The sequence below is a fragment of the Bos javanicus genome, chromosome 1, assembly GCF_032452875.1.
Source record: "Bos javanicus breed banteng chromosome 1, ARS-OSU_banteng_1.0, whole genome shotgun sequence".
Taxonomy (NCBI): domain Eukaryota; kingdom Metazoa; phylum Chordata; class Mammalia; order Artiodactyla; family Bovidae; genus Bos; species Bos javanicus.
The window spans coordinates 135,423,453-135,447,394 of NC_083868.1; the positions used below are offsets into that span (position 1 = coordinate 135,423,453).

Below are 23,942 nucleotides of genomic sequence, written 5' to 3' on the forward strand. Positions count from 1 at the left end.
GTGCTTCTTCCAGTCCAACGTTTCTCATGATGTACTCTGCATATAAGTTAAATAAGCAGGGTGACAATATACAGCCTTGACGTACACCTTTTCCTATTTGGAACCAGTCTGTTGTTCCATGTCCAGTTCTAACTGTTACTTCCTGACCTGCATACAAATTTCTCAAGAGGCAGGTCAGGTGGTCTGGTATTCCCATCTCTTTCAGAATTTTCCACAGTTTATTGTGATCCACACAAAGGTTTTGGCATAGTCAATAAAGCAGAAATAGATGTTTTTCTGGAACTTTCTTGCTTTTTCCATGATCCAGTGGATGTTGGCAATTTGGTCTCTGGTTCCTCTGCCTTTTCTAAAACCAGCTTGAACATTAGGAAGTTCATGGTTCACGTATTGCTGAAGCCTGGCTTGGAGAATTTTGAGCATGACTTTACTAGTGTGTGAGATGAGTGCAATTGTGTGCTAGTTTGAGCATTCTTTGGCATTGCCTTTCTTTGGGACTGGAATGAAAACTGACCTTTTCCAGTCCTGTGGCCACTGCTGAGTTTTCCAAATTTGCTGGCATATTGAGTGCAGCACGTTCACAGCATCATCTTCCAGGATTTGAAATAGCTCAACTGGAATTCCATCACCTCCACTAGCTTTGTTCGTAGTGATGCTTTCTAAGGCCCACTTGACTTCACATTCCAGGATATCTGGCTCTAGGTCAGTGATCACACCATCGTGATTATCTGGGTCGTGAAGATCTTTTTGTACAGTTCTTCTGTGTATTCTTGCCACCTCTTCTTAATATCTTCTGCTTCTGTTAGGTCCATACCATTTCTGTCCTTTATCGAGCCCATCTTTGCATGAAATGTGCTCTTGGTATCTCTAATTTTCTTGAAGAGATCTCTAGTCTTTCCATTCTAAAGCTAGGTTCAAACACATCTTTATTAATCAAACTAGGAACCATTATAGTCAATGCATTTTTGCCAACAAGAAATGTTTGTTTATTTCTGTAGCATAAAAATCTGTGCTTTGAGATTCAACAAACTCTTGGAAAGCATTTTCTGCCTCCTGCTGGTTGTGGAAGCATCTCCCCCGCAAAAAGTTCTCAAGATGCTCAAATAAGTTGTAGTCAGTTGGCAAGAGGTCAGGTGAACATGGTGGATGAGGCAAAACTTTGTAGCCCAATTCATTCAACTTTTGAAGTGTTGCGCAACATGTGCTTGGTGGTGTGAAGAACTGGGCCCATTCTGTTGACCCATATACTGGCTGCAGGCGTTGCAGTTTCCAGTGCTTCACATCGACTTGCTGAGCATACTTCTCAGATTCAATGCTTTCACCAGGCTGTGGTGGATAACCAAACAGTGACCATGAATTTTTTTGGTGCAAATTTGCTTTGGGAAGTGTTTTGGAGTTTCTTCTCAGTCCAACCACTGATTTGGTCATCACTGGTTGTCATGTAAAATCCACTTTTTATTGCACCATCACAATCTGATTGAGAAATGGTTTGTTGTTGTTGCATAGAATAAAAGATGACACTTCAAAACGATGATTTTTTTGATTTTCAGTCGGCTCATGGGGCATCCACTTATCAAGCTTTTTCACCTTTCCAATTTGCGCCAGACACCAAATAACTGTAGAATGGTCGACAGTGAGTTCTTCTGTAACTCCCTGTGTAGTTGTTGTAAGAGGATCACCTTCAATGATCTTCTCTACTAGTTGCTGTCAATTTCCAATGGCTGACCACTGCATTTCTCATCTTCAAGGCTCTTGTCTCCTTTGCAAAACTTCTTGAACCACCACAGCACTGTACGTTTGCTAGCAGTTCATGGGCCAAATGTGTTGTCGATGTTGCAAGTTATCTATACTGCTTTACAACCCATTTTCAACTCAAATAAGAAAACAGCCTGAATATGCTTTTTGTCTAACACTCACTTCCCTAGTTTAAACTAAATATAAACAGCAAGTAATGTCATTAGTAAAAAATAATAATAAAGTGAGAAATGCAGATTAAAATGATGTATAAGATAACCACATATAAAGAATGTATTCCAATATCAAACAGCAAAGTTCAACAATGCATAACCGTTATTCTTCACATATTTGTGATTTTATCAGCTTTCTTTTTGTAGTTGATTTCTAGTCTCGTATCTTTGTGGTTCAAAAAGATGCTTGATATGATTTCACTCTTAAATTTATTGAAGCTTGTTTTGTATCCCAACATATTGTCTCTTCTTGAGAATGTTCCATACGCACTTGAGAACAATGTATATTCTGCTGCTTTGGGAAGGAATGTTTCGTGTTCTGCTCTAATGTTTCACTTAAAGGCCAATGGTACTTTGTTAATTTTTTGTCTAGATGATCAATTTATTGATGTCAGTGGGTAGTAAAGCTCCCTACTGTTATTGCTGTTGACTTCTTCATTTATATCTGTTAATAATTCCTTTTATACTCTGGTGCTTCTGCTTACATGCTTAAATATTAATAAAAATTACATCTTGATGGACTGTCCCCTTCATCATTATATAAGTTCATCCTGTTCTCTTGTTTGACTTGAAGTCAATTTGATCTGATCTGAGATGGCTACACCTGCTTTGTTTTGCCTGCTATTTCTTGGAGTATCATTTCCCATCCATTCACTTTGAGCCTATGTTTCTTCTTCAGAGCAGAGAGCCTGGGAGGCAGGATGTAGTTGGATCTTGTTTCTCAATACATCCAGCCTGTATCTTTTGATTGGTAAATTCAATCCACTTATATTTAGTATGATTACTGATGAATGGGGCTCCCCTGGTGGCTCAGTAGGTAAAGAGTTCACCTGCAATGGAGGAAACCCAAGTTCATCTCTGGGTCAGGAAGATACCCTGGAGGAGGAAATGGCAATCCATTCCAGTACTCTCGCCCGGAGAGTTCCATAGACTGAGTCTGGCAGGCTACAGTCCATGGGGTCGCAACAAGTTGGGACATGAATGAGTGACCTAACACTTTCACTTTTTCACCGGTAAATGAGGACTTAGTACTGCCATTTTATCTTTAGTTTTTTGGTTGTTCTATATCTCCACTGTTCCTGCCTGATATCTTAGTTGATGGTTTACTATCATGTTTTTCTTAGCTTCCTCCTCTATTATACTCTTGCCTGGAAAATCCCATGGACAGAGGAGCCCCTTAGGCTGCAGTCCCTGGGGTTGTGAAGAGTTGGACACAACCGGGCAACTTCACTTTCACTTTTCACTTTCATGCATTGGAGAAGGAAATGGCAACCCACTCCAGTGTTCTTGCCTGGAGAATCCCAGGGACGGGGGAGCCTGGTGGGCTGCCATCTCTGGGGTCACACAGAATTGGACACGACTGAAGCGACTTAGCAGCCGCAGCAGCAGACTTATATTTTGTGGTTACCATTAGATTTGTATAAAACATCTCATAGATAACTTAGTCCTTTTTCTGTTGATAGTATCTAATATTCATTTGCCATTTATGAGTTCCTTTTCTCTTCCCCTTTTATATTTTGTCATCTCAAATTATCTCTTTTTATACTGTGAGTTCATTACCAAATTCCAGTAGCTGTGGGTATTTTTACTGCTTTTTCTCCATTAATCTTTATGCAATAATTGTTTAGCAGCCTATTCTGATGTAAAGTTGCAGTTTTCTGAATCTACCTACCTATCATCTTACTCTTAAGTTTTATTTACGTTTGCCTCTTCATTTCAGGTAGAAAAGCTCCTTCCAGTATTTCTTGTAAGACAAGCCTAGTGGTAATGAACTACTTCAGCTTTTGTCTCAGAAAAGCTTTATTTCTCCTTTATATCTGAAGGGCAACTTTGCTACAAGGATTTTCAGCAGTTTTTATCTTTTAATATTTTGCATAGGTCATTCCATTCTCTCCTGCCTATAGAGTTTCTGCTGAAAAATCTGATGGCCTAATAGGGGTTCCTTTGTAGGTTACTGTTTTTTTCCCTGGATGCCTTTAAAATTCTTTATCATTGAATTTTGACAATTTTAACACAATGTGCCCTCGAGAAGGTCTTTTACCATTGAGATATTAAGTGTTGTATTAACTTTATGGACTTGTATATACAGTTCCTTCCCCAGGTTTGTGAAATTCTATTATTTCTTTAAGTAAACTCTCTGCTCCATTCTCTCTTCTTCCTCTGGGATAACCATTATTCTTATGAAGGATAATGAAGTAGGAGAATTAACGTAAGATTCTAGATCTATCTTCAAGCTCACTAATTCACACTTCCATAGGTCTGCTCTAGTTTCCAGTGCTTACTAATGCATCTTCATCTCATTTATCGACACAGTCAGCTCCAGAACTTCTGTGTGGTTTTTTTTTAGACTTTTAATATCTTTGTCAAAGTATTTCATCTTTTCATTAATTGTATTTCTAAGCTCACTGAACTGCCTTCCTGAGTTTTCTTGTAGCTTGGTAAGTTTTTTCATAACAACTATTTTGAATTCTCTATCAGTTAAGAGTGCAATCTTCCATGACTTAAGTTTGGTTTCTGAAGAACTTTCATAACTTTTTGTGACACTGTGTACATGGTTTCACATGGTACTTGACAAGTTATTCCTCTGCCAGTGCATTTAAAGTAGCAAACACCTTTCTTATGTAGGTAAAGGGTTTTTGTTTTTATCACCTTTAAGTTGGAAATTAGAGGCTTTTCTTTTATTTTTCTTGCTATAACACAAGTTTTTCCCTTTTCATACCTGAGCTGCCTCTGGCTATATTTGAGAATTGACACTTTCCACCCTCTACTACCTCTGCCTGATTGTACCATCACTGTCACTGCTTGTGCTCCAGGGTGGCCTGGATGGCCACTGCTGCTACAGGGAGGGGTTGGCGAAGGTGGAGGAGGCAGGGTCATGGGCACCTTCTCCACATCTAGGGTTGTCAGGTTTACAACCTACCACTGCTGTGACCCAGGGGATTATGGTCACAGGACCCACCATCACTGCTGCTACTAGGTTCCCTGTGGTCAAAGGAGCCACTGCAGCCAGGAGGCTGGAGTCATGTGTGCTGTCTTCCCTGTTGCTACAGGGATCTCTAGGGCTTCCGGCTCAGCCACTGTGGCCAAGAGCCAAGACTGCCGGCACGTGCTTCACTGTTCCCTGAGTTCTACCTCCTTTATGTATTCCAGTCCATCCACCTTCAGAAGTAGACTTCTGGATCTCTCCGGTCCTAGTGTGCTAGGCAGAGGAAGATAACTTTGTTGAGTTATCAATGTTTTACAAGTTGTAGAATGAAGGGGAGAGGCAAAGAGGGTGTCTCATACCTCATGATGCTGACATCACTTCTAATCTGGTTTTAAAAGTAATGAAACTAAAGCCTAGTTTTATTGGCTGAGACTAAATAGTTTTTCATTCTTATGAAGCTAAAGAAAAACACTTCTGCAAACTCTCCTTGACGAAATGTGCTACATGGCAAACTTATTTAAAAGGAGAGACTCTACCCTGTCCTTCCTCGATTGTGTATCTGATAAGACATACTGCTGATCTGATGAACTTGATAAATTAAAATTATTTATGATTAAAAAAAAGAAAACACTGTATAAATGAATGGTAATAATTATTCCTTTGTCATTCTTTAGAATAGCCTGGTAAAGGAGACTAAAGAAAATGTTGGAGTATAAGTAAATTTTAAGATTTAAAATCCTGAATTTATAGTTTATTAGCAATTGTCTCTCATCCTCAGTAATAACAACTGTAGATAACTATTAATTCACAGTAGGAATCCCAGAAAAAAATCTCAACTATTATTGCCAGAAAACATGACAGTACCTTGCTTATTACAAGCGATTAAGAATGACGGTGTGTTCTTCAGACCTATACTATCAAGGAGGACTTGATAAAGAAACTCAGCCACGTCTTTCACCTCTCGCTGGAAGGCTGCACTATCCACAACAAACACAATAGCCCTGGAGGGGAAAAAGAGAAAAACTGGCATGTGAGCATGCAATAGTGCAGCACTATGTTGAAAAAACGATATCCTTAATTTTGTTCAATTCAATCCTAATGAATAACACAAAATAAGCTCACATACAAGTGTGTGCACAAGTAATCATAAAACATATGTATTTAACAAAGGACTAGTCAGTGCTACCACGTATCGATATTTAAAATCCTAGAAGATGATCCTGTTAAAGTGCTACATTCAATATGTCAGCAAATTTGGAAAACTCTACAGCAGCCACAGAACTAGAAAAATCAGCTTTCATTTCAATCCCAAAGAAGGACAATGCCAAAGAGTGTTCCAACTACCATACAACTGCATTAATTTCACAAGCTCAAAATCCTTCAAGCTAGGCTTCAGCAGTACATGAACTGAGAATTTCCAGATGTACAAGCTGGGTTTAGAAAAGGTAAAGGAACCAGACAGCAAACTGTCAACATTCACTGGATCATAGAGAAAGCAAGGGAGTTCCAGAAAAACATCTACTTCTGCTTTACTGACTACGTTGAAGCCTTTGACTGTGTGGATCACAACAAACTGTGGAAAATTCTGAAAGAGATGGGAATACCAGACCACCTTACCTGCCTCATGTAAAACCTGTATGTAGGTCAAGAAGCAACAGTTAGAACAGGACATAGAAAAATGGATTGGTTCAAAATTGGAAAGCAGTACATCAAGGCTGTATATTGTCACCCTGCTTGTTTAATTTATATGCAGAAATGACTGACTGAATGAACACAAGCTGGAATCAAGATTGCCAGGAAAAATATCAACAACCTCAGATACACAGATGACACTATTCTAACGGCAGAAAGTGAAGAGGAACTGAAGAGCCTCATGATAAGGGTGAAAGAGGAGCATGAAAAAGCTGGCTTAAAACTCAACATTCAAAAAATGATCATGGCATCTGGTCCCATCACTTCATGGCAAACAGAAGGGGAAAAAAGTGGAAGCAGTGACAGATTCTATTTTCTTGGGTTCCAAAATCACTGCAGATGGTAACAGCAGCCATGAAATTAAAAGGTACTTGTTACTTTGAAGAAAAGCTATGAGAAACCTAGACTGTGTATTAAAAAGTAGAAACATCATTTTACTGACAAAGGTCCATGTAATTAAAGCTATGGTTTTTCCAGTAGTCATGTACAGAGTTGGACCATAAAGAATGCTGAGTGCTGAAAAATCGATGCTTTCAAATTGTGGTGCTGGAGAAGACTCTTGAGAGTCCCTTGGACTACAAGATCAAACCAGTCAATCCTAAAGGAAATCAAATCTGAATATTCTTTGGAAGGACAGATGCCAAAGCTAAAGTTCCAAGACTCTGGCTACCTGATGCAAAGAGACGACTTACTGGAAAAGACCCTGATGCTGGGAAAGATTGAAGGCAAAAGGAGAAGGGGTGGCAGAGGATGAGATGGTTAGATAGCATCAATGACTCAGTGGACATGAATATGAGCAAACTCCAGGAGACAGTGAACGACAGAGGAGCCTGGCATGCTGTAGTCCATGGGGTTGCAAAGTTGGACCTGACTCAGCGACTGAATAACAAAAATGAATCAATGACTATATCTAAAAAGACAATAGGAAATGATGCATCCTCTCAAGTCCAGGCAATTGTCATATACAAAATCATGTGGTAAGACACTAGGACAGACATTGTATCTGCTAGGAAACAGAGAAGAAAATCATTTACATAAAACTAGACTTAAAGGAGAGTGTAATAGTTGAGTGAATTTTAGCCAGACAAAGTATCACTGTGGCACAGGTTGTCTAGAAAGTAGTTTGTGCAAGGCACAAATGCTCTGGAGAACTCAATGTAAGCTAATATGCAGACAGGTGGGGAAATGAAGGAAAGTCAGGTCAGAGAGAAGAGGGATGTGACATACTGACCTACAGAGTTTATGTTTTTCTGTCTTACAAAGAATGTTGTTGTTTAGTTGTTAAGTCATGTCCAACTCTTTGGTGACCCCATGGATTGTAGCCCCTCATGTTCTTCTGTCCATGGATTTACCTGACAAGAATACTTGAGTGGGTTGCCATTTCCTTCCCATGGTATCTTCCCGACCTAGGGATTGAACCTGTGTCTCCCACTTTGGCAGGTGGATTCTTTACTGCCTCTTACAAAGAATATTGGTGCCTAAATGAAAGATAAAACTAAGAGGATAATCAAACTAGAAACAGAGTGATCAGGCAGGGCCTAACCTAAGGCAGCAACATGAGAATCCTCATTTGCCAGAAATAAAGAGGCATCAGAGCTAAAGCAAAGCAACCCAGGAAAAGAGCAGACAACAGACTTTAGGGACAAGTATTTGAATGCCTAGGAGATGTGCAATGACCAACACATGAATGCTCTGTGTAAAGCCTAGAACTTAAAAGCAGTCTAACAGAGGGTGGTGTGGGAAAATAATCCAAGAACTGAATCACTAGGCCTCTTGTGCCACACGCAGAAACACAGTATGAATTTACATTTTCTCACAGTGTAAGATCCTGAGGCAGGAAGACTGTGCCAGCCTCAATGAACCCCCATGGCCCCCAATAGAAGGAAATATGAATCCTTTCTGGAGAGAGGCTTTTATAACCTAAAGCAAAAAAAAAAAAGAACAAAACTAACCCAGCAACCACAATATCAACAACAAAATCTCATCCCCTTGAACAGGGGTTCTGGATCTAAAAGACAATAATAAGTAGTAAATATTTTAAACTAGTTAATAGAATACTAGATACCATAAGAAAAGAATAAACATAGCACTAAAAAAAATACTAGACTAATTTTAAAAGATAGGTTTTTAGAAGCAAAGAACAAAATAACAACTTAATAGAAAAGATTAAGTGGCTTAATGGCAAAGCCTTTGACTGTGTCGACCACAACAAATTGTGGAAAATTCTTAAAGAGATGGGAATACCAGACCACCTAACCTGCCTCTTGAGAAATCTGTATGCAGGTCAGGAAACAACAGTTAGAACTGGACACGGAACAAGAGACTGGTTCCAAACTGGAAAAGGAGTATGTCAAGGCTGTATATTGTCACCCTGTTTATATATGTTATATGCAGAATACATCATATGAAATGCCAGGCTGGATGAAGCACAAGCTAAAATCAAGATTGCCAAGAATAATATGAATAACCTCAGATAGGCAGATGACACCACCCTTACGGCAGAAAGTGAAGAACTAAAGAGCCTCTTGATGAAAGTGAAACAGGAGAGTGAAAAAGCTGGCTTAAAACTCAACATTCAAAAAACAAAGATCATGGTATCCAGTCCCATCACTTCATGGCAAATAAATGGGGAAAGAATGGAAACCGTAACAGACTTTATTTTGGGGGGCTCCAAAATCACTGCAGATGGTGACTGCAGCCATGAAATTAAAAAACACTTGCTCCTTGGAAGAAAAGCTATGACCAACCTAGACAGCATATTAAAAAGCAGAGACATTACTTTGCCAACAAAGGTCCGACTAGTCAAAGCCATGATTTTTCCAGTAGCCATGTATGGATGTGAGAGTTGGATCATAAAGAAAGCTGAGCACTGAAGAACTGATGCTTTTGAACTGTGGTGTTGAAGACTCTTGAGAGGCCCTTGGACTATAAGGAGATCAGATCAGTCAATCCTAAAGAAATCAGTCCCGAATACTCACTGGAAGGACTGATGCTAAACCTGAAACTCCAATACTCTGGCCACCTGATGCAAAGAACGGACTCCTTGGAAAAGACCCTGATGCTGGGGAAGATTGAAGGCATGAGGAGAAGGGGATGACAGAGGAAGAGAGGGTTGGATGGGCATCACCGACTCAATGGACATGAGTTTGAACAAGCTCCAGGAGTTGGTGATGGACAGGTAAGCCTGGCTTGCTGCAGTCCATGGGGTCGCTAGAGTCGGACACGACTGAGCGACTTTACTTTCACTTTTCCCTTTCATGCACTGGAGAAGGAAATGGCAACCCACTCCAGTGTTCTTGCCTGGAGAATCCCAGGGACAGGGGAGCCTGGTCGGCTGCCGTCTATGGGGTCACACAGAGTCGGATACGACTGAAGCGACTTAGCAGCAGCAGCAGCAGCAATGGAACAGATAAGCAGAGACTTCTACAGCTAAAAAGGATATAGTAAACTACAAAATAAAGGTAAAAATATCTTACTATATGCAAGGTGAAAAGACCTGGAAAGTATGACAGAGAAGAGATAAGAAGAGCAGAAAAGATGTGGCTTAATGATATTAATGAGAGTTCTAGAAGAAACTGAGTAGAAACAGAACTACCTGAAAAGATACTGCTGAGAATTTTCCAGAACTGAAGATGCAAATATTTCAACTGAAATAGTACACTTGAATTCCTACCTCAATAAAGCTAAATCATCCCTGAACAGAAGAATAATCTACCTCTCAACACAGGATAAAAATAAGATTCTATATTATGAAATGACAAGTAGATTGAGCAGTGCTTTCTAATCTACAACGATAGATACTTGAAGTCAGGAGTAATGTCTTCAGTGTGAAAACAGAGCTAAGAAAATTATTCAAAAATGAAGGCCAATGAAAAAAGTTTCAAATGAACAAAAATGAGAAATTTTATCTCTTGTTCACCATTCTGCAAACATATCTAAAAGAAATATGTGAAAGAAAATTGAATCAAAAGGAAAGGTAAGAGGCAAAATGCAATGGACTAAAAAAAAATCCATAAACATCCTAGTAATTCTAGGCAGTCACTGAATGGAGGAGAAAAAAAATCACTGTTGGGGGCTAAAAAAAAAAGGAAAGAAAATTAAAATGGAAGATGCAAGGAAGATCAAAGTAAGGTATTTTAAGATTCAGTTAAAGAAACTAGTATTACTGATTTTTAACTTTTGTTAAGCGGTCAGTGTTTAAAAAAAGAAGTATAGAGGATAACAATGAAAAATAACAACATAGTTTCAAATCAGTTGAGGGAGAAAAATGAGATGATTAGGGAAACCTGATCATCAGGTATGATTAAAAACTCAGAAGGTACAATTAAAAAACAAGAAATCACAGATCAATATATGATACCTATCCTTGAACAGCATGGGGTTTAGGAGCCTGACCTTCTAATCAAAAATCTGTGTATAACTTCAGCTGGCCCTCCATATCTGAGGTTTGACACTGGTTGATTCAAAGCAACCACAGATTGGGTGGTACATATTAAGTGAAAAAATTCCTCCTATAAGCAGATGCACATAATTAAAACCCATTTTGTTCAAGGGTTCATTGCAGTATCTTTTGAATTTGTATTTATTGTGATTATGATTTGAGCTCATTTGTATCTTCATACTTTGAATGTTTTAGTAACCCAAAATACTTGGATCAAAGAGTAATTATAATTACACTGTGAAATGTAAAAAATTTGTAGCTGAAAGTGAGAAAAGAATTTTTAATTAGAAATTAAAACCCAATTACAGTAAAATTTACCAGTTCTAGATTTGTATCAATTGTTTGAGGAATAAAAAAAAATGTATCACACACCTTCCAGTTTCCAGTCTGGGATGAAAGAAGCTGAAAGTCACCACTGCATTCTAAGAAGTAAAGAGCTAACCAGACTGGAAAATCCGCAGCACTTAAGTTCATCAGAGAAGTGAGGTTACAGGGCAAAGCACTGCCCCTCAAACTGGAGAAAACAACATATATACACGGAAAAGTACAACTTACTGGAGTATAAACTCATGAGCACAAATCTCTGTGGCACCTAGTGTGAAAACCTGATCCGTAACTGATGAATTGCTAGAAGGTCAGCATGAACAAGTCAGAGTTATAAAACCCCAGGGAGACCCACACTTTTGTAAATTTTACCTCCAGAAGCTTGACTAGGTTCTTGTGGTATATAGTAGAGAAAAATCCCCTCATGCTTCTGGCAGGGGGAAGGGAAAATAAATCATTTTGAAATATGCCAGACCTTGATAAGGTCTTGGAGAAGGAAATGGCAATGCACTCCAGTATTCCCGCCTGGGAAATCCCATGGACAGAGGAGCTTGGTGGGCTACAATCCATGGGGTCACAGAGAGTTGGATAAGACGACTAAACAACAATTACAAATGAAGTCTACTCTCAGGAGAAACTATTTAACAAGAGCCTAATTTGCTGGGATTTTATAAGAGCCTAACTGACCTGCAGAAAGGGAAATATCCAACTCCACATAGCTCTAGCATTCCAAGTGGGAGAAGAAAAATACCCATCTCCCGCCTACACTACCAATCCTATCCCATTTAAGGGGGCTGCTGCTAAGTCGCTTCAGTCATGTCCCCATAGACAGCAGCCCATCAGGCTCCGCCGTCCCTGGGATTCTCCAGGCAGGAACACTGGAGTGGGTTGCCATTTCCTTCTCCAATGCATGAAGGTGAAAAGTGAAAGTGAAGTCGCTCAGTCGTGTCCGACTCTAGCGACCCCATGGACTGCAGCAAGCCAGGCTCCTCCATCCACGGGATTTTCTAGGCAAGAGTACTGGACTGGGCTGCCATTGCCTTCTCTGATTTAAGGGGGCAATGGGAATCAATTGAGAATCAAGTGTAAAGCTCACAGTCCAGATACAGGCCCATTAAGACTAAGATCTAGTCAAAGGACGCTTTCTTTACTCTCACACCTCACTACGTTACTAATGGCGTTCTTACCCAGTTTACTGCATGTCTATCAAGAAAAATTACATGACACACTAAAAAGTAAAAAAGTTTGAAGAGAAGGGGCAAGCAACAGAACTTGACTCAGATATGGAAGACACGTTGGAATTGTCAGACCAGGAATTTAAAATAATTGTGACTGTGGTGCTAAGTGTTCTAGAAGATAAAGAAGACAACATGCAAAAACAGATGGGAAACGTAAGGAGAGAGATGAAATTCAAAAAAATAACTAAAAAGAAATGCTACACAGCGTCCCTAGTGGCTCAGTGGTAAAGAATCCACCTGCCATGCAGGAGTCATGGGTTCAAACCCTAGTCTGGGAAGATCCCATATGCAGCAGAGCAATTGAGCTGGCCCAAAACAACTACCAAGCCTGTGCAGAATAGGGGAGCTGCACCTATAGAGCCCACATGCCACAACTACTGAGCCCACAGGACGTAACTACTGAAGCCCATGTGCCTAGAGCCTGTGCTCTGCAACAAGAGAAACCACCAAAGGCCCGTGCACCACAGCTAGAGAGGAGCCCTGCTCGCCGCAACTAGCGAAAAACCTGTGCAGCAATAAAGACCCAGCACAGCCGTAAAAAAATAAAATTATATATAAAAACAGAAATGATACAGATCAAAAGTAAACTAACAAATGAAGAACACCTCTGATGAAACTGTTAGTAGACTGCATACAACTGCAGGAAAGAACCTCTAGCTTCAGATATCTCAATAGAAGCCTCCAAAACTGAAAAGCAAAGACGACAAAGACTTAAAAAACCAGAAGAGAATACCTGAGAACTGTGGGAGAACTACAAAAAGTGTAACATATATGTACAGGCAATTTCAGAAAGAGAGGAAAGAGAAAAAAGAAGAAATATATAAAACAATATTGGCTGAAAACTTCCCCAAATTAATGTCAGACACCAAACCACAGATCGACAGAAACCACAGGAAGCTCCGGAAACACCAAGCAGGATTAATATCAAAGGACTATAGCTAGCCGTGTCATTTTTAAACTACAGAAAATGAAAGATAAAGGAAAAAAATCTCAAAATAAGCCAGAAGGGAAAAGACATTATGTATAGGTGAGCAATATAAGAATTATATCCAATTTCTCAGATACCATGCAAGCAAGAAGGAAGTGAAGAGAAATATTTAAGTGTTAAAAGAAAAATCCCCAAACCTACAATTGTATACCCTGTGATGTTGATAACACTGAATGCATTTATTAGAAGAGAAGAAAGACCTAAAATCAATAATCTAAGCTTCCATCTTAGGAAGCTAGAAAAAGTAGAGCAATTTAAAGTAAATAGAAAAAAGAATAAAAGAGCAGAAATCAATGAAATTGAAAATAGGACATAAATGGAGAACGTCAACAAAACCAAAAGCTGGTCCTTGAAAAGATCAATAAAATTTATAAACTTGTAGAGTGAAGAGGAACTAAAAAGCCTCTTGATGAAAGTGAAAGTGGAGAGTGAAAAAGTTGGCTTAAAGCTCAACATTCAGAAAACGAAGATCATGGCGTCTGGTCCCATCACTTCATGGGAAATAGATGGGGAAACAGTGTCAGACTTTATTTTTCTGGGCTCCAAAATCACTGCAGATGGTTACTGCAGCCATGAAATTAAAAGACACTTACTCCTTGGAAGGAAAGTTATGACCAACCTAGATAGCATATTCAAAAGCAGAGACATTACTTTGCCAACAAAGGTTCGTCTAGTCAAGGCTATGGTTTTTCCTGTGGTCATGTATGGATGTGAGAGTTGGACTGTGAAGAAGGCTGAGCACCGAAGAATTGATGCTTTTGAACTGTGGTGTTGGAGAAGACTCTTGAGAGTCCCTTGGACTGCAAGGAGATCCAACCAGTCCATTCTGAAGGAGATCAGCCCTGGGATTTCTTTGGAAGGAATGATGCTAAAGCTGAAACTCCACTACTTTGGCCACCTCATGAGAACAGTTGACTCATTGGAAAAGACTCTGATGCTGGGAGGGGTTGGGGGCAGGAGGAGAAGGCGACGACAGAGGATGAGATGGCTGGATGGCATCACTGACTCGATGGACGTGAGTCTGAGTGAACTCCAGGAGTTGGTGATGGACAGGGAGGCCTGGCGTGCTGCGATTCATGGGGTCGCAAAGAGTTGGACACGACTGAGCAAATAATCTGATCTGATCTGAGCCAGTCTAACTAAGAAAAAGAGAGGACACAAAATGGACGTGAAAAGAATAATCAAGGAATATTATAAATAACTCTATGCCTACAAATTTGATAAGCTAGGTGAAATGGTCCAATGCCTTGAAAGATACAATCTGCCAAAACTCATATAAGAAACAGACAATCTGAATAGCCCTGTATCTATTAAAGAAACTGAATCAAAAATTAAAAACCTTCCAAAACAGAAAGCACTAGGCACAAGCGGGATCACTAGTGAATTCTACCAAATATTTAAGGACATTTATACAATGTTATTGTGTCAAATATATTCAATTTAAAAAATTAAGGAAGAAAACATACAAATTCTTTACAATTTCTTTCAGAAAATAGAAACAAGGAATATTTTCTTGTTTATTCTATGGGGTCAGAATTACTTTAAAATACAAACCAAGACATTACGAGAAAACTATACACAAATATCTTTCATGAAAGTGAAAGTGAGAGTTGCTCAGTCATGTCCAACTCTTTGCAACCCCATGGACTATACAGTCCATGATTCTCCAGGCCAGAATACTGGAGTGGGTAGCCTTTTCCTTCTCCAGGGGACCTTTCCAACCCAGGGATTGAACCCAGGTCTCCCACATTGCAGGTGGATTCTTTATCAGCTGAGCCACAAGGGAAGTCCAAGAATACTGGAGGGGGTAGCCTATCCCTTCTCCAGCAGATCTTCCCGACCCAGCAATCGAATCACGGTCTCCTGCATTGTAGGCGGATTCTTTACGAACTGAGCTATGAGGGAAGCCCATATTTCATGAACATATATGTAAAAATCCTCAAGAAAATACTGGCAAATCAAGTCCAACAATTTATAAGAATTATACACCATGATAAATGGGTTTTGGACCCAATATCAATGTGGTGGATGAAGATTTCCCCTACCACCAAGCAATTCTCTTGACACCAGCTGGGTGTCCTACAACTCAACTCAATTCTGATACCTGGAGATAGCATCAGGTTCCACAGGCTAAGGGCTCAGTGCCACAAGACTGACTCCACTACAGATGCCAATCACAAGTCCAGGTTTCTACCTGTGCTTCTGAGTAACGGGCTACAGATTGGAAGGTCTCACAATTCCTTCCTTTGGTTTGGTTAGTTTGGTAGAAAGGACCTAAAAAGCCAGTCAAAAGTCAATGTTGTTAACCTGTACTTCTGACTAACTGGCTATAAATCAGAGGTTCCCATGACCCCCTTCTTAGATTCAATTAATTTGTTAGAGCAGCTCACAGACGGAGAAGGAAATGGCAACCCACTCCAGTATTCTTGCCTAGAGAATCCCGTGGACAGAGGAGCCCGGTGGGCTGCTGTCCATCGGGTCACCCAGAGTCGGACACAACTGAAAGGACTCTGCATGCATGCATGCATTGGAGAAGGAAATGGCAACCCACTCCAGTGTTCTTGCCTGGAGAACCTCAGGGACAGAGGAGCCTGGTGGGCTGCTGTCTATGTGGTCACACAGAGTCAGACACGACTGAAGCAACGCAGCAGCAGCAGCTCACAGAACTCAGGAAGCTCATTTACTCACTAAATTACCAGTTAATTGCAAAATTATTAAAGGATATCAATCAACAGCCAGATGAAGAGACACATATAGCAAGTTCCTGAACAAAGGAGCTTCTATCCCCATGGAGTTTGGGCCTTGCAGGGTGGCACGTGGAAGCATTCTGATTCCCCAACACGGAAGCCCTACAAATCTCATCCTTTGGTGGTTTTACAGAGGGCATAATAAATACAGGCATGACTGACTGAACAACTGACCACAATTCAACCTCGTCTCTCTCCTCTCCCTGCCCTGGATGGGAATGAAAAGTTCTCACTCACATGGTTGGTTTTCTTGGCACCCAGCCCCCATCCAAAACTCACCTCAATAACATAACAAAAGACAACTTTATCATTCTCATCACTTAGGAAATTCCAAGGATTTTAGGAGCTCTGCTCCAGAAATAGGGACAAAGATCAAATACATACTTCTCATTATAAATCACAGTATCAAAACAACCAAGTGGTATGCAAGGCTGATTCAACATTCAAAAATCAATTCACATAATCCCATCAATAAACTAAAAGAGAAAACTCACATGATCATATCAACAGATCCAAAAAAGCATTTGACAAAATTTAACAAACATTCATGATATAAAAACTCCTAGTAAACTTAGAAGGGAAGTTCCCCAACATGATAAAGAATATCTACAAAAATCATAGAGCTAATATATTTAATGGTAGAAAAAATTGAAGATTTCCTGCTAACACTAGGAACACAGCAAAGATGTCCCAATCTCACCATTGGTTTTGCAGCATCATACTAAAATTTCAAGCTAATTCATTAGGACAAGAAAAGGTATATGAGAAAGGAAGAAATAAAATGTCTGTGTTCTCACATGAACTGGCTGTCTATGTAGAAGATCTGAAAATGATCAACCAAAAAGCTTAGGAACTAATACACACAATTATAGCAGAATTGCAGAATACAAGGTTGATACACAAGTGAATTGCTTACCCAAATATCAGGAATGAACAAATGAAATTTAATACTAAAAACACAATATCACTTACGTTAGCATCCTACAACATGAAAGAGATACAAATACACACGAGATCTACATGAGAACTATAAAACTCTGATCCACAAAACTGAAGTAGAACTAAGAAAATGGATAGGGAAGCTAAATAGTGTCAAGAGGTCAGTTCTCCCCAACTTGATTTATAGATTCAATGCAACCCCAATCAAAATCTCAGCAACTAAGCTTGTGGATACTAACAAAATGATTCTAAAGTTTATATGGAGAGGCAAAAGATCCAGAATAGCCAAGAGAATCCTGAAGAAGAACAAAGTTGGAGAGCTGACATTACCAACGTACTGTGAAACCATAGTAATGAAGACAGCATGGTACTGATGAGAGAATAGATCAACAGGACAGAACAGAGTCCAGAAAGAGACCCTCATCTATACAGTCAAGTGATCTTTGACAGAGGAACAAAGGCAACAAATGAAGAAAAGATAGTGTTTTCAACACATAGTGCTGGAAGAGACAGCTACTCACACACACAAAATGAATTTAGATACAGAACTTATACTTTTCACAAAAATTAGCTTGAAATGGCAGAGAAGGCAATGGCACCCAACTCCAGTACTCTTGCCTGGAAAATCCCATGGATGGAGGAGCCTGGAAGGCTGCAGTCCATGGGGTCGCTAAGAGTCGGACACGACTGAATGACTTCACTTTGACTTTTCACTTTCATGCATTGGAGAAGGAAACGTCAACCCACTCCAGTGTTCTTGCCTGGAGAATCCCAGGGACCGGGGAGCCTGATGGGCTGCCGTCTATGGGGTCGCACAGAGTCGGACACGACTGAAGCGACTTAGCAGTAGCAGTAGCAACAGCTTAAAATGGATCACATACTTAAATGTAAACCAAAACTATAAAACTCCACACTGGAGAAAACCAGTGTTGAAACACCAGTGTAAAAAGCATTAGATGATCAGAATTTCTGGAACTCAACAGTAAGAAAACAAACAACCCAATTTAAAAAGTGGGTCAAAGATCTTTACAGACACCTCACCAAACAAGATTTAAAACAGCAAATTTATTTGTAAACAGCAAATCAGTATACGAAAAGATGCTCCATATCCTATGTCATTGCTGCTGCTAAGTCACTTCAGTCATGTCGGACTCTATGCGACCCCACGGACGGCAGCCCACCAGGCTCCCCCGTCCCTGGGATTCTCCAGGCAATAACACTGGAGTGGGTTGCCATTTCCTTCTCCGGTGCATGAAAATGAAAAGTGAAAGTGAAGTCGCTCAGTCGTGTCCGACTCTTCTCGACCCCATGGTCTGCAGCCTACCAGGCTCCTCCGTCCATGGGATTTTCCAGGCAAGAGTACTGGAGTGGGGTGCCATTGCCTTCTCCGATCCTATGTCATTAGGGAAATACAAATTAAAACAACAATTAGGTACAACTGAACTCCGGGAGTTTGTGATGGACAGGGAGGCCTGGCGTGCTGCAATTCATGGGGTTGCAAAGAGTCGGACACGACTGAGTGACTGAACAGAACTGAACTGACTGATATACCCATTTAGAATAGTCAAAATCCAGAACACTGACACCACTAAACCCTGGTGAGGATGCACATCAGCTGGAACACTCATTCATCACTGGTGGGAATGCAAAATGGCACGGCCACTTTGGAAGACAGTGTGGGAATTTCTCACAAAACTAAACATATTCTTACTATATGATTCTGCAATTGTGCTCCTTGATATTTACCCAGAAATGTATATTCACACAAAATCAGCTTTATTCACTGTCAAAGCTTGGAAACAACCACAGTGCCCTTCAATAGATGAATGAATAAACTGGTAAACCCAGACAATACATGTTATTCTGCACCACAAAGAAATAAGCTATCAAACAGTGAAAAGACATGGAAGAGACCTGATCACATTTTACTAAGTGAAAGAAGCCAACATGAAAAGGCAACATACTGTATGTTTCCAACTATTTGAAATTCTAAAGAAAGCAAAACTATGGAAACAGTAAAAAGATGAGTGGTTGTCAGGGGTTAGGGGAGACAGGGATGAACTGGCAGAGGACAGAGGATTTCCAGGGCAGTGACACTACTCTCTGATACTATAATGGAGAATACGTATCACTCTACATTTGTTCAAACTCCTAGAACGTATAACACCAACAGTGAACCCTAATGTAAAATACAGACGGTGTGGTTTTGATATGTCAATGTAGGTACATCATTTGTAACAAATGGGTGAACATTTGTAATTTCACTAGGTGAAGGATGCTGATAATAGGCGAAGGATGCTAGGTGTAGGGGTTGGGTTATATGGGAAATCTCCGTACCTTCTGCTCAATTTTGCTGTGAACCTGAAATTCTCTAAAAAATAGGTTTAAAAAAAAAAAATCAAGTAACAATCTCAATTTTGACAGACTGCTCATCATCACCACCTTGTGGGCAAGGAAGCAACAACAAAATATATGACATTTTCAAAAATAAGGAAATTTTCACTTATTCCATCAAAACAAAGCTTCCATCAATTAAAAGACATTATTTCAGGTTTGACTAAGAAAGAAAATACTGCCAACTGAACTATGATACCATCAACTGTTAGTGGCATTCCAATGTCATAGATTTTAAAAATCAATGAAATGTAGTATTCTGATTTTCTTCAAGTTTCTATCAGTGTTGGAGACTAATTAAGAACAAAGCATTTAAACTGAAACAAAAGAAATTTAGGAAATAAGAGACAGTAACACTAGGACAATACTAAAAGAAATATGAAAATATTCTTCCATACTTTTCAACCATCGATTTTAGGTAATTTAAGGATAGAAATATATAATGTTGGATTTTAATATCTTCTAGGATTCCATCTAGCTTTTAAATTCTTTTTCAGATTTTAATAGTTCTACACATTATTAAATTTGTCCTCAGAGTAAATGAAAAATTTACTGACACGATAAAAGGGGTAAATACTTTCTGAACCTCCTGAGAAATACTTTCAAACATTAATATAATCCAAGTGAAGGCAGGCTTGCAGCCCAGAAATGCTGACCCCAGGGTGCATGCTCTTCGCACTCCAGGACACCAGGCTGCTGCCTCCAGCATACCACAAGGGCAAACTACATGGCTGGCCTTGAGACACAGATTTCAGACAAGCCCATCCCACTTCCAACATACCTGGCTGAAGCCTTAAATCGCTCCAAGAACTGAAGTCTCAGGCTCTCATGTCCAGGGAGGTCAATCAAGGTCAGGTTAGTGCCCTAAGGACAGCAGCAGTAATATTAATGTTTTGGTACTGATTCACATTCACAACATAAATTTTTCACAACATATCTCAGGTATGTGAATGGTACCGAATTAATTAATCAAAAATGTCAATGCAATTGATTAATGAATCAAATGTTCACAGAGCATCCTCTATAAACCACAGAAGGCTGTGGAAAATGTAAAATTACAACTCTGACAAATGTTCTAAGGGTATGTGAGAGACTTGACCCTGTATGGGGAAGTCAGGAAAGTCCATCTGGAGCTGGGGAAATATACCAGTATGAATAAAAGCAAAAACATGTGAAAAACAGTAACAAATACTCACAAGCTAAAGAATGTGATAGAAGAACCTATACTTTATCAGATAGCATGTTACAGGACATCCAACCTTTATAAAAACAAAACACCTTTTTATATTTCTACTGCAATCTAATTTTAAAATATATGTCCACCAGACACACCATTTTTTTGTTCTGTTAATACTTTGTGTCAATTGTTGATTCAGGTGACAATCACTGAACAAGGCAGAGTTGTGCCCCACTGAGCAGACTGACTATTGCCCACTTACATGCTACTCATTCTAAGCTTTCATTCTTGAGCTCAAGTTCAAGGCAGATGAGGCCATGCTCAATGCTAAGATTTGAGTATAGCCCTGGTACATGTATCAGACCAATGGATCATTTCTCAGATGTTCCTACGTTCTCTACAGCGAGCCTCAACCACTATTTAGGAGGAAGGAGTCAGCATTATGCATAGATTTGACATAATTACTGCTAAATACATTGTGACTTGTAATTTAGCCTGTGTGATCTTTTATAGGTAATATACAAAGTATGTAAGACTTTTTTTTGTTTTTTTTAATACCAGTAAGTCTAGGGACCTCGGGTTGGACCCACTATCACACTGCATAATCAGTATCACATCACATACTTTCAATATAAACAATCCATAAGATATATTACTCAGTTATAAAAAAAGAACAAAATAATGTCATTTGCAGCAACATGGATGGACCTAGAGATTGTCATACTAAGTGAAGTAAGTCAGATACAGAAAGACAAGTATCATGATATTGCTTATATATGAAATCTAAAAAGAGGGTAGAAATAAACTTATTTAAAATACTGAAGTAGAATCACGATGTAGAAAGCAAACTTATGGTTACCAGGGGATAATGGGGGGATAGGAAAAAACTGGGAGACTGGGATTGACATACACACACTACTATATGTAAAATTGATAACTAGTCAGAACCTGCTGTATAGCACAGGGAATCCTACTCGATACTCTGTAATGACCGATATGGGAAAAGAATCTAAAAATAAAAACAAGAAGAGTGGCTATATGTATATGTACAACTGATTCACTTTACTACACCTGAAATAACACAACATTGTAAATCAAGTATAAAAGTGAAAGTCGCTCAGTTGTGTCCGACTCTGCGACCCCATGGACTATAGTCCATGCAATTCCCTAGGCCAGAATACTGGAGTGGGTAGCCTTTCCCTTTTCCAGGGGATCTTCCCAACTTCACCTGGAGTGAACCCAGGTGTCCCACATGGCAGGTGGATTCTTTACCAGCTGAGCCACGAGGGAAACCCAAGAATACTGGAGTGGGTAGCTGATCCCTTCTCCAGCTATCTTCCCAACCCAGGAATCGAACCAGGGTCTCCTCCACTGCAGGTGGATTCTTTATGAACTGAGCTAACAGGGAAGCCCTGATATCAAGTATACTCCGGTAAAAAATTTTTTAACAATCTCCCAATATTGGAGACTAGGGAAATCAGAGGTAGCAATTAACAAAAATATCAGTTAAGAATTCTCAATGGGTAACTGAAAACATTTTTATTGTGTAATAATAAATATAGAAATGTCCAAAAAAAAGTTGTCAGAAAATAGTCAAACGCACTGTCTATGTTCATGTCAAGTTCCCATCAACAGTAATTTCATTTGTATTTGTGTAATAGAGACTCTTGAGAGTCCCCTGGACTGCAAGGAGATCCAACCAGTCCATTCTGAAGGAGATCAGCCCTGGGATTTCTTTGGAAGGAATGATGCTAAAGCTGAAACTCCAGTACTTTGGCCACCTCATGTGAAGAGCTGACTCATTGGAAAAGACTCTGATGCTGGGAGGGGTTGGGGGCAGGAGGAGAAGGGGACGACAGAGGATGAAATGGCTGGATGGCATCACTGACTCGATGGACGTGAGTCTGAGTGAACTCCAGGAGTTGGTGATGGACAGGGAGGCCTGGCGTGCTGCGATTCATGGGGTCGCAAAGAGTCAGACACGACTGAGCGACTGAACTGAATAGAGCATCAAACAATTCTGACTATTTAAAAAAATAAAAAGTGTGAATTCAAAAGGTTAAAAAAAAAAAGACATACATTACTATTTTGAGAGACAAGATCTAAAACTGGGAACCCTGGGTACAGGGATACAGTACCAGTGCGTGGAAAAACTGTCTTCCACGGAACCGGTCCCTGGTACCAAAAAGGTTGGGGACTGCTGATCTAAAACATAAAAGGGGTGGGAAAAGAAGTTAAAAAGAAGAATGCTTTACATATTCAATAGAAACATGCAACTCTCATATGTAATGTTAAGTTTTCTGATAGTCATATTAAAAAAAGTAAAAAGAAACAGGTAAAATTTTAATAATATATATTATATAATCTAATATATCTAAATTATCTTTTTAAACATATAATAAAAAAATCAAAAAATTGATATTTTACATTCTTTCTTTCATCCCAAGTCTTCAAGATTGGGTGTATATTTTATACTTAACAGCAGCCCTCAATTTGGACTAGTCACATTTCAGATGTTCATTAACAGCAGCCACAAACAGCCAATGGCTACTGCGTTGGAAAGCACAGGTCTAAACCATACCCTGGAATACTCTACTTAAAATATCTAGTACATGTGTCCTAAGAATTAAAGCTCTCTCAGATCTTAAATTTCAAAATCTGAATCCTTGAGAATTTAAAAAGGTCTGAGTTAGAAACACTGTCATTACTGAAAAAAGAAAAAATATCTGTAAGACATTTAAAAGGATGTCTCCTTATCTTTGATCACTCACTAAATACTTATTAAGCAGTAAAATCAGCTTGGCAGTCACTGTCTACATTCTAGAGACATACAGGTAAATAAAAAGTCCTCCTCATGATTTCTTCCTGGTATTTCTTAAATATACTCATACACACTCTTTAAGATTTCCACTGCAACTCCATTTGTAAAAGCAAGACTGTAATAACAAAAAACCTAAATGTGTATTAATAGGGCTCTTATTAAATAAAAACTCAACATGAACTGAAATTAAAAAGTAAGTTTTCCGATCAATCTGCTTTCACTTTCAACTATGATTATGATTTACTTTTCCATGTGTACCTACAAGATTTTTCTGTCATGTCTCATAAGTAA

General features: G+C 39.4%; 1 protein-coding gene across 1 annotated transcript in view; it reads right to left on the reverse strand.

Annotated features, from left to right (window-relative positions):
- Positions 1-23,942, reverse strand: part of LOC133250035 (serotransferrin-like) — an 85,860-nt gene that overhangs the window by 13,915 nt on the left and 48,003 nt on the right. Inside the window, 2 exon segments of the mRNA XM_061421207.1 lie at positions 5,755-5,891; positions 20,435-20,517. Of these exon segments, the coding sequence (XP_061277191.1) occupies positions 5,755-5,891; positions 20,435-20,517 (220 nt within the window).